The 13,046-nt window shown below is 42.1% G+C and overlaps 1 protein-coding gene across 1 annotated transcript in view; it reads right to left on the bottom strand.

Moving 5' to 3' along the window:
* ZNF804B (zinc finger protein 804B) overlaps positions 1–12,682 on the bottom strand; it is a gene marked incomplete at both ends in the record, with an annotated part of 227,824 nt that extends 215,142 nt beyond the window's left edge. Inside the window, one exon of the mRNA XM_082290674.1 lies at positions 12,371–12,682. Coding sequence (XP_082146800.1) covers positions 12,371–12,682 — 312 coding nt within the window. The remainder of the gene's footprint in view (positions 1–12,370) is intronic.
* Between the last annotated feature and the right edge of the window lie 364 nt (positions 12,683–13,046).

Here is a 13,046-nt window from a genome sequence, read left to right as displayed (position 1 = left end):
CTCACTAACTTTAGCCAGATTACTTACTAACAAAATCTAAATAGAATCTGAGGACCAAATCCTGCTGGAGTAAAACAGCCTTAGAAAATGCAATGAATTTAACAGAATTATTTACACAAGCTAAAATTCTATCCTGAACAGTCACTGTGCACTTCTGCTCCCTGTGAATTTTAAGAATGCTTGAAGAAACTATAGAAAGTACTCCAAGAAGCGCATTATAATTCACCCAAACTCTCTCATCTGCTCTTTATCTTTGAAGTTTGCTGCCTGAGTGGTGAAGCTGAACTTTCTCTCATTCAGTCAGCATATGCATATCACATTTACTGGGAATCCTCCTGTCAGGAGCATGAGACGGATTTGTAGTGGGATTTGTGAGGAAATCCAGCCACTTCGTCTGATCCAACCACCAGATTGCTGTCTGGAGATCCAGCCACTACCCTTCAATCTTCAGATGTCTCAACACCCCAAGATACAGTCCTGTTTTCTGCAGAGCTTGATGGGGCTGGAGCCCAGGCTACACTTGTTCTAGTTACTGAACAGAGCCCAGACACAGGCTCAAGCACTAGTGGCACCATCAATGCTGTTTTATTCACAATGCTTCCCAATTTGACAATTTTGACTCATGACACTCACCATTCTCTCAATGTCCAGTTAGAGTTTTGGGAACAATGTCTGAGCAGTTTGCCCTGCAGGTGGTTTGCAGTTCCATACAAGGGTAGGATTTCAAAGCCAATTAAAAAATGAAGGCTTTTACCTGTCGTTACTGAGCAGCTCATCAATCCTGTTAAACTCTCTTGGAATTGAAAGTGCATTGATGGTAATGTTTCGGCCCTACCCTAGTTCCCAAACCCTCTCCAAGAAATGTCTGGGGCAGTGCTACTTGTTCAACACCACAAATACACTGGAAACAATGCTCACAATTTTACAGTTTAGCTAATTAAGCTCCAATGCCTGGCACATTCCCTGGTGTTGTTTACTAATACACATGCACTGCCTTTGAGAATCTGAGCCTCAGTGCTTTCTGCAGTAAACTCATTTACTTTGCAATTAACCTCCCTGTTCACATTTACTATCCCCCTTCCATTCCTCTCACCAGTCACTTCTGAAAACCGAGTCCTCTCCACGCCTGCCAGCTGTAATGCCTAGAAGTCTTTGTTCACTGTCCTTCAGAGCAGAGGCAAGGATTCACATTTTTATTGTTTGTTCTCCTCATTGTGAAGTAGTGTACAATTGCAGTACTAAATCACTGTGTTTGAGGGCTCATTCTTAATATGCAGATCTTATCACAATATATTAGTACCATCAAGCAGAAAATTGACACCTATGTTTCTTAAGATACCACATATCCTTTTCAACTCTGTGAGAGATTTGAACCCTACAATTTATCCTACAGTATGCAGTACTCAAAAGCATCAGCCTTTTAAAGGCTGTCTAATGCCTAATGCCTGCAGTCACCATCCTTATTAGCCAGAGGTTAGAAGAGTAAACATAGAGAAGTACCTTAACAATGATAGAAAGGAACAGTTTCTTTTGTATCACCTAACTTCAGCAGACGTGCTGGTTTTTGTAGGAAGACGCTCAGAGGTCTTTAAGTGCTTAAAACACTTCAGCATAAGGTGCTACAATTACTTAATCAGTTATTACTCTTAAATGGCCATCAGGAAGCTCATTAAGGGTTTCTGTAATGGCTCCCAGTCAAGCAGAAGGTCAAGATCTGAACTTTACCTGAGCAGAGATAGGAAGAAAGGCTGTCAGTGATTCATCACATTCATGGTGATCTCACCTGCTAACTGATTTTTTGCCATGTTTGAGGGCATGGTTTGGGGTGGCTCGGGGTGTTGTGGAGTTTTGGATTTTTTTTTTTTTTTAATTATCCAAGGTTATTCTATTGCCTGGTGCAATAATGAATCACAGCACTTAAAATAGTTTTAAAAATTACATATTTCAAGCACTTTAAATCGTAATTTTCTCTTCAGACAGTGCTAGTCAGAGCATCAGGAAAATAATATTACTACAAGATATATTTTGCAAAATGTTTGGGATAAGGAACTGTATTTCAGCAGAGGGAAAAGGTGTTCAAGGTCCTTATTGCTGAAGTTTACAGATGAACTCCAGATCTAAAAAGAAAGGCCTTCGAAACTGTTTTTCTACTGGAATATTTCTAAGTGTACATATTCAGTAAGCCTCATTTGCTATAGCTCAAAGAGCAAGTCTTCAAGAATACACACTGGGAACATTTTTGCTGTAGATTTTAAGCACATTTCTCTGCCTTTGGTTTTTATTGACTGTGAAGATTATGCAGGCTCTGTTAAGTCATTCTGTAAACTTTCAAGGAATCCCTTTCAAGGAAAGGAATTTTCTAACTTCTTCCAATTTGTTGTTTATAATGATCTTTACTGATGAAATCTGTCACGTATGCAAATCAACATAAATATTTAAAGACTGATTCCACAACCTACAGATATCAAATTCAATCACCTACATCAGTGATTCATAAGGCAAAGAAATAACAATATAAACAGCAGATAGCTGTCAAAAGAAAAAAAAAAAACCCAACATATTTATTTGCTCTATTATCCTTTCCCCATTAGAAGTAATAACATGGCATATGGATACAACCGTCTATTTCAAGTCATCGTATCTGCTTTATATAATAAAAAGCCCAGTGCTGTCTTTTTTTTTAACTTCACAGAATGAAAACTTGTTCCTCAATAATAAGAAGACAGCTGTAACCCTGTGCTGCACAGATTTATTAACCTAGCCAAAATGAAAGGCGTATCTTTCTCCACCAAGTGTTATCAGTTTCAAGTAAGACATGTCCTCTAGGGAATAAATTTGAAGGCCATTTTTTGTTTATTTTGCAGGAAGGGTTTACTTTTGAGATAAATGACCACAATACTGGATCTGTATTTTTATAAGTTTTAACTTATAAAAGACGCTTATTATAATGCTAAGGAATAAAACCCACCTATTGTACAGTATATATACACAATAAGAATCTCCTGTTGCACATGGTATACAATACACTGGTTATAAACAGGTCTTCATCAGAAGACTAACAAAGTATAAAATCAGCAAGTTTACATATTGAATACTTATTTCAATTTCATTTTTGTTTTATAGGATATGAATATGTCTGCATCAAAGAGTACACATCTGTGATTTCTCCATTATTAGTCATCACAAAAATTTATCACTCACTCCCAGAAAAAGAACTTTTTTAAAGTGATGCTTATTTGTGAATAAGCAGTGTCTCCAACATTGCTCCTTATATTGCCTCCTTTCCATATTTAATAGCCAAGGATATATTTATCATTCAAATGAAAATTGAAATCTTTGTATGTATTACCAACCTGATCTTTCTCCATTTGTCTGACTGAACTATTTTTTCATATGGGTTTTGCTATCTTCTCTTTAAAGTGAAGTAAGTGTATATTGAAACATTAAAGAAGGGAAAAAATGCTAGTGTCCATCCTGTAGACGTATACAACAAAGAAGCCTTGGACTTCTTTACAGGAAGAGCAGTAGTACAGCTTTGTAAGGACAGCAGTTAAGCATTCAGACGGCTTGGAGGAGCTGCATATGTATTCAGTGACATTTATGGGATGTGTATTTATTATTTGGTACACACAAACTACTTGCATGCACATCACACTGTGAGTTTGTTTTCTACAGGGACCTACACGATTGTGTTTTTCAGTTTCATTTTCTGAACTAGTCCTCAACAGCTACGTGACAGTTTCTGACCCATGCCCATCAGGCCAGGCAGCCACTCCCTGTGCCGAGGTGACTGCACACCTCTCAGCTGCTGTTTGGCACAGACCTGTGGCCACGTGGGTTGTGGGAAACCTGGATATTGTGTTCCTACACCATAATGCCTCCCACTAGAGAGGAGCCATCAGTGCAGCATCTGGAAGTAAGCAGTGCCTTTCTCACACTGAGAAATCCTTGTTATCATCCAGTCCATCGACCACTTGCCTTAGCCAGCATTTGGATCACAATATTCACCAAGCAACCAATGCAAGGATCCTGCAGATTCCTTCTCTGTCAACCTGTAATGCATCACCAGAAGCTTCTTGCACTCAAAGACAAGGGCTCAAGAGCAGGCTCAATACATCAAGATCATAATTCGGTTTTTCAGTGTCTAACAAAGGGTGGCATAAATATACACATTCTGCCTCTTGTTAGATCTCCCAGTAAAGTCAATGGCCAGAGTTTACACACCTCACAAAAGTCATACTTAAACTGAAGACGTAATGATTAGCACAGAGAAATGAAGATTGGTTTAGATGAACAATTTGTACTGATCACTTCTGGAACCCACAAAAGCTAATAAAATTAGAGCTATAAATATCTGAATATGAAAACTTTTCTTTGAAAAGAATTCTCAGAACACCTTAATAACTATAAGAATTTGCATTTCCAGCAGACCCTCTGATCATAGTATTCTTACAGATTTCTTTTATAACTTTAACCCCAAAATACAATCTAGCAAATATTTTGCAATCAAAGGGTGTATTTTAGGGAAGTCTCTTACACTTTCTAATCTAATTTCACAAGCCTTCCTCACATGTTGCAGTGTAAGCTGGAAATCGGGCTGCAGATTTACAGCTGATTACAACTGAGAATGTTCTCAAAGACACCAAATACAGCTCTCCAGTTCAGTCTGAGCAGAATATTGATAGAATATTTCTGTTGACACAAAAGCACTAAATCTGTTTTAGAATGTGTTCCAGGGAAAACATCAATTGAAAAATTGATATCAACTAGAGTTGATTAATGTATGAATTGTTTCAGAGCTGCATGCAATCTCGCAGCAATAGTTCTATTTCTTTACTTGAACCAGCTTGCCAATTATCATTATGCATAACTATGAAACTGGGACAAAATTTTGATGATGTTTACATCTTATCTAGTATGCACATAAATTTAGTCTAGTATTTAAAAAAAAAAAAAGAAAAAATAAAAAGCTGTCATTATAGTGCCTTATGACTGGGTACAGAACAATATGTTCTGCACAGTGGAGAGCATTTTCAGGTATGTGTACCTACCTCATGACAAATCTTGACACTTGTGCACTGCAGTTGATTGTACACGACAAGAAGTGATATGTGCCCACATAAAATACAGAAATGCAGGACTGAAATCTAGATATCTGGCTCGAATACTGCAGTAGCTGCCATATCACCTATGCAGATTATCAACATAAATCATTTTAATACTGTTCATTCAGAGTTCGGAAGGTTCAAAGGTTAAGTGCAGAGCAGGTTGAATCTTCAAAAAATGGTGCTTACAACAGTCAATGTGGATGCTAAAAAGTTCTTTTAAAGGCTCTTCTTATTGCTATTCAGAAATGTTTACATGCATAGACTGCTGCATGCACACTGGTTTGCAAAATGCCTTATTCTCCAGTGAAGACTGCTTAATTCTTGAGAGGGTCAAACTGGATTTTAATGGTACTGCATGTTATGTTGGGAATTCTGGTTCCTGTAAGTACGTGCATGCATCTGTACTTCTCTTTGACATTAACTTGATGTTGTAATAAATTTAATTTGACCTTTTATGTAAATTATTCCTAATACTTTTTTTTTTTTTTTTACCACTGTAGGTATACAAAACTTACATAGTAAGATCCTGACTCTTGAGCTCTAAAAGAGGGTCTACAGCTTCTGCTCTGTTTTTTAACAAATGTGATGCTCTGTTTCTCAGAGTGAAGACCTTGAGGGCACCATGGAAGGTATGTCCATACAAGAAGCCAGGCTTATACAGGTGGATAGACATGTAAAGCAGTAAAACTAAACCTCTCACAGTGTACCACAGTGGCATTTTAAAATAAAAGTATTTCAGCAGGCAGATAAAAACATTTTGAATGTCTATTTTTTTCCACAGAAAATTCAACATTTTCCCCACGACAAGTGAGTAATTACATTTGTGGGTAATAATTGAGTCTTCTAAAGTGATCAGTTGTGATATACTAACAAGACTTAACAAAGGTTCTTCATGTTAAATGCAAAAAACAAAAACAACAACAAAAAAATGGCAACAAAACAAACAAAAACGAAAATAATAACAACATCCAAAAAACCTAAACCAACCTCCAAACTAAAAAGCCCCAAGTATTACAGCCAAAGGCTATACAGTCCACTAGAAAAACCCAAGTAGGGAAAAATGTCTACATTTTCTTTTCCTTCTCCATTTAGGTACCTTTTACAGGGAACTACTGCAAAACTTTGGTGCATTCAGATGATGAGATTTTTTTGATCACAGTTTTCTTTTCAAGGAATTTAATCTCACATGCAAGCATTTGCATAAACAAAGTTACTCAGCTTATTTAGTTGTAAAGTGGTGAAAACAAAACATTCATTTAGGCAGAAGAAGGAACTGGAGCATCCTCCCCAACGAAGCCAGACAAGTCTTTACCATGGACAGCACATGTGGGCAAGAGTCCAGAAAACAGGTCTGAAGAGGCAGAGGGACAGCCTTTAATGCTTAGAGCCTGGTTAACACCCTCAAAGGGAGCACATGTTTCACAATCACTAGGTCTCTACATTCATTATCAAATTTGTACACAGTGCAGAATTAAGGGGGGGAAAAAAAAAAAGAAAACCCACTAAAATGTTCTGGGTGAGTAAAATGTATATGAACTGAAAGTGAGAATGTAAATGGATGTAACAGCAATAATTCTGGAACTAATGGACAAACAAGCATTGCCACATGCAAAATAACAGAGAAGTTGATCTGTTTTTATAAACAAAATTGAGGGACCAATAAAAATATTAAAATGCTGGAAAGGTGCTGTCAGACATAAAGCACCTGTTTAACATTACCACTAACTGTGGGTGAAGGAAATGGCCCCAGCAGAAATTGGTTGAAGATGATTAAATTTAATTGCAATGCTATATACAAAGTGCTACCCACTCACTGAATTAGAATCAAAATATGCTCAGAAGTGATAAATTCCATAAAACCAGGTTTAATACAAGGCATGAGCAGCAAGGCTACATGTGGCAAAAAGCACACTCCCATTTCTAAAAGTTCTTTCTGTCTCTCACAAATTGCAGAATTGCACAAAAAGCACCGTAATAGGAACCATGAAATCAGGAAATAAGGTAACTGTAAGGTTGCGTGTGGGCTGCAGGAATGCTCATGTTCTCCAGCACAGCGGAGGCAGGAGGGCTGGTAGGAAATACACTCAGCCCACTCTGAGACACAAAGTGCCAGGAATCAATGAGATCAGAAACAGTTAAGCTGGAGTGCCTGCCCTTGGTTTGTGTAAGGCAGATACCTCTGTAAGCCAGCTCCAAGCTTTCAGAAGAGTGCACAGAATCCCCCTTGGCATGCAGCCACTTCTGCTGGAGGCAGCTGCCAGAGGCTTTTGGCAGGGAAAAGTGAAAGTACCATTTTCCATCTTCTTTACGATTTCTCCCTTTTTTTCTTTTCACGAAATTTTGTTAGTGCAGTTGGATTCCCCCTGCCCCCCTTTCCTTTTGTAGAAGGACTATTTATCAGAGTTGCTGGTTTATTATTGGTCCCTTTATACTGTATTTCCTAACTTAAATTTTACTTTCCATGCATTTTCCTTGTAATGCCCCACCATACCCTTCCTCTCTGCTTTCAGTACTGTTGGGAGTCCAATCACAATGCTAAAGGATGACTTGCTTATAGTCAGAAACCCACAAGTTATTTGGTCTTCCAGTAATCACTCAGATATATGGCGGATCCTCCTTTAATCTTCTGTCACCTAAACCATATTTCACATGGTGCACATCCACCATGTCTAGCCTTTATATTGCTTTCTGACAACTGTGCTTGGCACGTGCCTCTCCTGGCTGGTGGCAAACACAATACTGTCACTTTGTGGCAGACTTGGTTATGCTAGTGTTTCTAGCACTGATCTCAGGCAGACAGAGACAGCTGCCCATGCCATGGCCCTCCTGTTCTATATTTACAGTCATTCAGTCCTCAGGCTCTCTTAAGTTTTCAAAGTTTCCAAGTGCCTAGTGATGTTGTCTGCTCCAGAGAGTGATAAGGTGCTACTCAGTCCTGGTTATATCTGCTTTAGTGCTAAAACAGCTTGCTTATGGCTCAGTATCAACTAAAACATCATTATTTGCAAGTACCTGCAATGTACTTAATTAGAACTACTGGAGCCTCTGGACATGGGGTGAGAGCTGTGTTTTTTTAAAGGTAACTCAGTGTAGCAGAAAAGAAGCCTGTCCCACCCCCAACAACCCAAAGAACTCAGGCAAGCACCAAGTGCAACGGAGCAGCTGTTTGACAGCTTTATTTGAAAACAGCTTAGAGAAGTACATGAAAAATACTGTATTCAGCTGAAGCTGCAGGGAACAACGGAAGAATAATTAGCCAAGTCAGAAACTGGCTAAGGCACTGGGTCTTCTGAGCCTTCTATTTCCTTCAAAATACAAAGGAATCTTTAAATACTGAGTAGTAAACGAGACTTTGTTTATATCTTATCTTAAAAAGCCACAGGCAGAACAGTGCACCCTAATAGCATCCTTGGCTTTGAAATGATTCAGAAGCAAGGGGGCCATCTGCTGAATTCCCAGTACCATTTTCTGCTGTATCCTGGAAGTTTCTTTAAAAGTTTCACAGGCAAGTCCTTTTCAGTGTCAGCTTTGCCAGGCTTGTGAAGCATGGCAGTAAACCTCTGAGCAGGCTGGGCGACAGGTGAATACGACAGATTATCTATCATGACTTCAAAAAGTAAAAACAGTACACTGATCAACGAAATCTATTCAGGACTCAAATATCCTGTAGACATTATCATCACTCTGAAGTGTAAGTAATATCTCTGTATCGTAATGCATTTCCTTAAATAGCAATTTTCAGACACAGAAAATTTGCTCATAATATGTTCCTGAATATAACTTTTCAGATAAAATATAAAAGCTTAAAGCATAGAATAAAGTCTCTAAAATAAGCAGCTTCCTTCTTTGGCTTATTGTCCATTATCCTTAGTAATGCTGGCATCATGTTCAAACTCAGCATTTCCTTCCCCATGTAACTCCATCACACTCCATTGATAAAGTATTCACTGGTGACTGCTTCTAGTTCCACCCTTTCTGAATTCATTGCCACTAACTTCATGATATTCATAGCTAGTCCCTTCTCCAATATGTACAAGTGGGCAAAGGAAAGGTAAAATTTTTAAAGGATTTTATGACAACATCACAACAAATTCATGACATACCCAAGGTACGTTATCCTTGTAGTCCTACGTATCTTGTTCTCATTCGAACTGCTACAGCTAAAGGTCTCTGCATTCGAGGAAGAAGGACCAGAATTGTTTCTGGCACAATAATAGTGAAGTATGCTAAATAAATACTACACAAACACCAGACTGAAAAAATCCTTGTCCATAAAACCATGGAATTTGATAAAGGTATTTAAAATATTCACCACTGTTCTCATTTCTTAAAGCATAGCCTTAAGTCTACTGACATTTCACGGTCTGTTAATACAGAACATTTTAAATAAAGAAAAGTACATGTTATCCATTAAAGGCTACACAGACTCATGCATAAGATCAGTCATAGTGTACAAATATAAGATAGTTTAATGGTACAAATGATAAAATCAAATCTTCAAGGCAGCTTCCACTTCAACATTTTAAAAATGACTGCAAGACATAACTTGTATCTTTCAAAGTTGTAATCAGGACAGACTAAACAAAAGCACAGCACAGGGAATACAAATAAACACCACTTGCTTAAAACTTTCTTCTTAAGTATAAGAAGTGGTCCCAAGTTTAACTCAATAGTTGGAGGGTTTGTTTGCATTGTGTGGGGCATTCTTCATGCTTAAAACAATTTTACTACCTCAGTAGTAAAATTCTAAATCTCGACGTGCATGACTCCCACATCCATCATGCCAAATGTATCCAGGTGGTGGTGTTTGCTTTTCAGTGGTCCCAATTTTATGCAGACTGATAAGCAAGAAGGATATGGCCTGGAAAGTTATAAATCTGTAGGCACATGCAGATTACTCACTATTTTTAGTATTTAATAGCAAACTATTACCCTCTGATGCCAACTAAGCATCCTTTATTTCCTAAAATCTGAACTTCCATATCAAAAGATGAAAATAGCATACATAAACCAATAGTAAATTCAAAATATCAAATGCATGAAAAAGTTACAGAGCTACCATTACCCCGCATAAACAGTGTCATGCACCTTTACTCCCATAAGCTGTCCAACACTCCCTCTCCAAAGGGCTTAGCCTATGACCTCAAAAGCCTGACTAGCTTCAAAGAGTAGCCACTAAAAAAGGCAAAAGAAAATAAAGAAACATTTTTTAAAAAAGAAATACAGAGAGAGAAATAAAAGTTTTCCCTCAAGAATTCAGAATGAAAGCTAAGGATTGCTAAAATTCAGTCTTCAGTCCTTTCTGTAGAAATGGTCCCAAAATACAGAAAACACACCAACTCCTGGTAATACAAATTTAGGAAACAAGATGTTCTGTCTTAGTGAAGAGCAATACAAAGTGCCCTTGCTACTTCAAACTCTGGAAAGCTCACATGAAAGAACATTTCTATACAATGAAGCAGACTTGAGATTGGTTTCCAACTTGATAGCTTTTTCCCTTTTCCACTAAACCCTAGATGGCCGGCTTAAGACTAAGATGTTTCATTTAAAACAAAATCCTTTTAAAAAATATACCTTTAAAGAAAAAGGAACATCAATTTTCATTGGTCTTGTTCTCTGTTACTTCCATATAAACAAAAATTACTCCCACCCTGTAGCAGAGCTATGTTTAAAATGATGATTTGTTAGTGGAACTGTGTTTAAAATCATGATGTGTTAGTGGAGTCAGACAAATCTATTTAATGAGGTATTTAGATGGAGAGGAGTGGTGTGCATACTCACTAGGCAGTTAGAAAGAAAGGGAAAGAAATTGAAAAGCGATGGATTTGGAACATAAGAGTATTTGGAGAGTAATATCTTCCCATGCTTCTGATACTACTTGACTTGAACATCAGTTGCTAAAGTTCTACTAAATAAAAAGTATCTACAATCAAGCTTGTTTCCATTTTAGATCTTTGAGATCTTTTCATTTCGACCTAATTTTGGACAGAGACCTCAGTAAATGTTGCCCGAATTTCAGGGGGTTCCACACACGAAAGTGGAAGGTGAATCAGCTCCATGGGTCAAAGAACACAAAAACAGCTCAGCCAACGTCTGATCGATGCTACCTGCGGCGCAGCTGTGTTATATTGCACACGACAGACACAGCAGTACAAGGGAAGAACCTGCAGGTGCTCTATCAGAGTGCTGGTGCACAACACAGAAGGGGTTTTGGAAGCGTAGTGAAATATTTGTCTTTTCGCCATTGAAAGTCAAGAAAGAGAAAGCAGACTTTAGTTCCTGAAAGGTATTTAGTATGCAGGTGTGTTACGGGGCACAACCTGGCACTGCCGAAGCCGAGGGAGTCCCACCAGTGGCGTCAATGTGCCCCTGGTACTCGTGCAAGGCCAGCACGGCGGGTGGCAGGTCCGTACCCCTCCGTATGTCACACACGGACACCCAGGCACAGTGACAGGGAAGTTCGGAGGCGGTTACGATACCACCGCCGCCACGGAGAGGCGGGGGAGAGGCAGCGGGGCGGCCCCTCCGCCCGGGCACCTCCGCTCGGCGGCTCCCCCGGCCCCCGCTGCCCCCCGCCCCGGCGGGGGCTCGGCGGAGAACCCCGCCCGCAGCACAGGACTCCCATTCGCCCCTACGAAACGCCTTTAGCGACTCATGGAGACCGTCTAGGGTAGCTCGACGGGCCTGCGGTCTCCCCGGGACCACCCCAAACTTCACGCGTGTTCTACCTAGATGTCGGTCTCGACAGGTAGTTCACAGCGCGCCGCAGCCAAACTCGCAAGTGCATTTTTTGGCAGACGAAACCAGAAGGACGATCGCTTCCCTCCTCCGCCGCGTCAAAACCTTGGACAAGGTACTAAACCGCGACACCTGGAGCCAACACGGCGCCTTCCCCTCCACCAGCCTCCAACTTCTCAGCAGAGCGTCAGAAATTGACCTCTCTCTGAGCACGAGCCCGAGACGCGGTCCACGGATAACCCCAGCTAAGCCTCGGCCCCCCCGCCCCACCGCCGAGCACCAGCACCGCCCCCAGCCCCGTCCCCGCGGCCACGCGCAGGCAGCCGCCGACCGAGAAACTTTTCCGAGCCGCCCGGCGAGGCAGCGCCCACGCCGGGGCCCCGCAGAGCGGGACCGAGCCGGCGCCCACGCCCCGCGACCCCCGCAGCCGTGCCGCGCCGGCCGCCCCCAGCGTGGGCATCCGCCCGCACCGCTCCTACCGTGCGGGGGGCAAGTGAGGGAGGGGGCGAGGAGGTGGCAGTTACCGGCGAGCGAGCGCCCTTCTTGCAGAGCGGTCCCCTGAAGACGCCTTTGATGCCGCGGTAGTGCCCGTTGCTGAGGTGCCGGGAGCTGATGACCAGGTAGCACGCCATGCGGGCCCCCCAGGCGGGCGGGCGCGGGGCGGGAGGGCAGCCCGGCTCCTCCGCGGCGGCGGTGCTAGCCCCGCCGGAGCAGAAGCCCGCATGAAGGAGCGGGCGGAACCGCAGCAGCGATCTCCCTGCTCCCGTCTCATCCAGCGCCCGGGTGAGCGCTGCCAGCAGCAGGATGCACTGAAGGCGGCGGCAGCCGGAGCACATCTGAGGGAGCGCGGAGGCCAGTCCGCATGCTGCTCCGCGGGTGGGAGACGCGCCGGGGAGAAGAAGGGCAGAGCGCAACTTGCACAGTCCGCCGCTGCTACGGCCCTTCCTCCTCTCCCTCCTCCTCCTCCTGCTCAGACCAGGCCACCGGCAGCCGACATCCGGAGGGGAGTTTGTCCGCAGCCGCAGGAGTGGCGGCTGCTCCCCATGGCTGATCCCAGCGCCGGGCTAGGTGGTGGATGCCGCCGGCCTCCGCGCACAGTCCCCGCCGCCCCACTCCTCCCGTACGGCCGCCGCAGTCGGCGCCGCGCCTCGCCTCACCTCCGCCGGCGGGGGGGGGCGGTGCGAGGGGGGCGGAGGAGGG

This window comes from Coloeus monedula (genome assembly GCF_965178545.1).
Source record: "Coloeus monedula genome assembly, chromosome: 1".
Classification (NCBI taxonomy): domain Eukaryota; kingdom Metazoa; phylum Chordata; class Aves; order Passeriformes; family Corvidae; genus Coloeus; species Coloeus monedula.
Note: the sequence above shows the minus strand (reverse complement) of the source record. Positions and strands in the feature narration are given on the sequence as shown.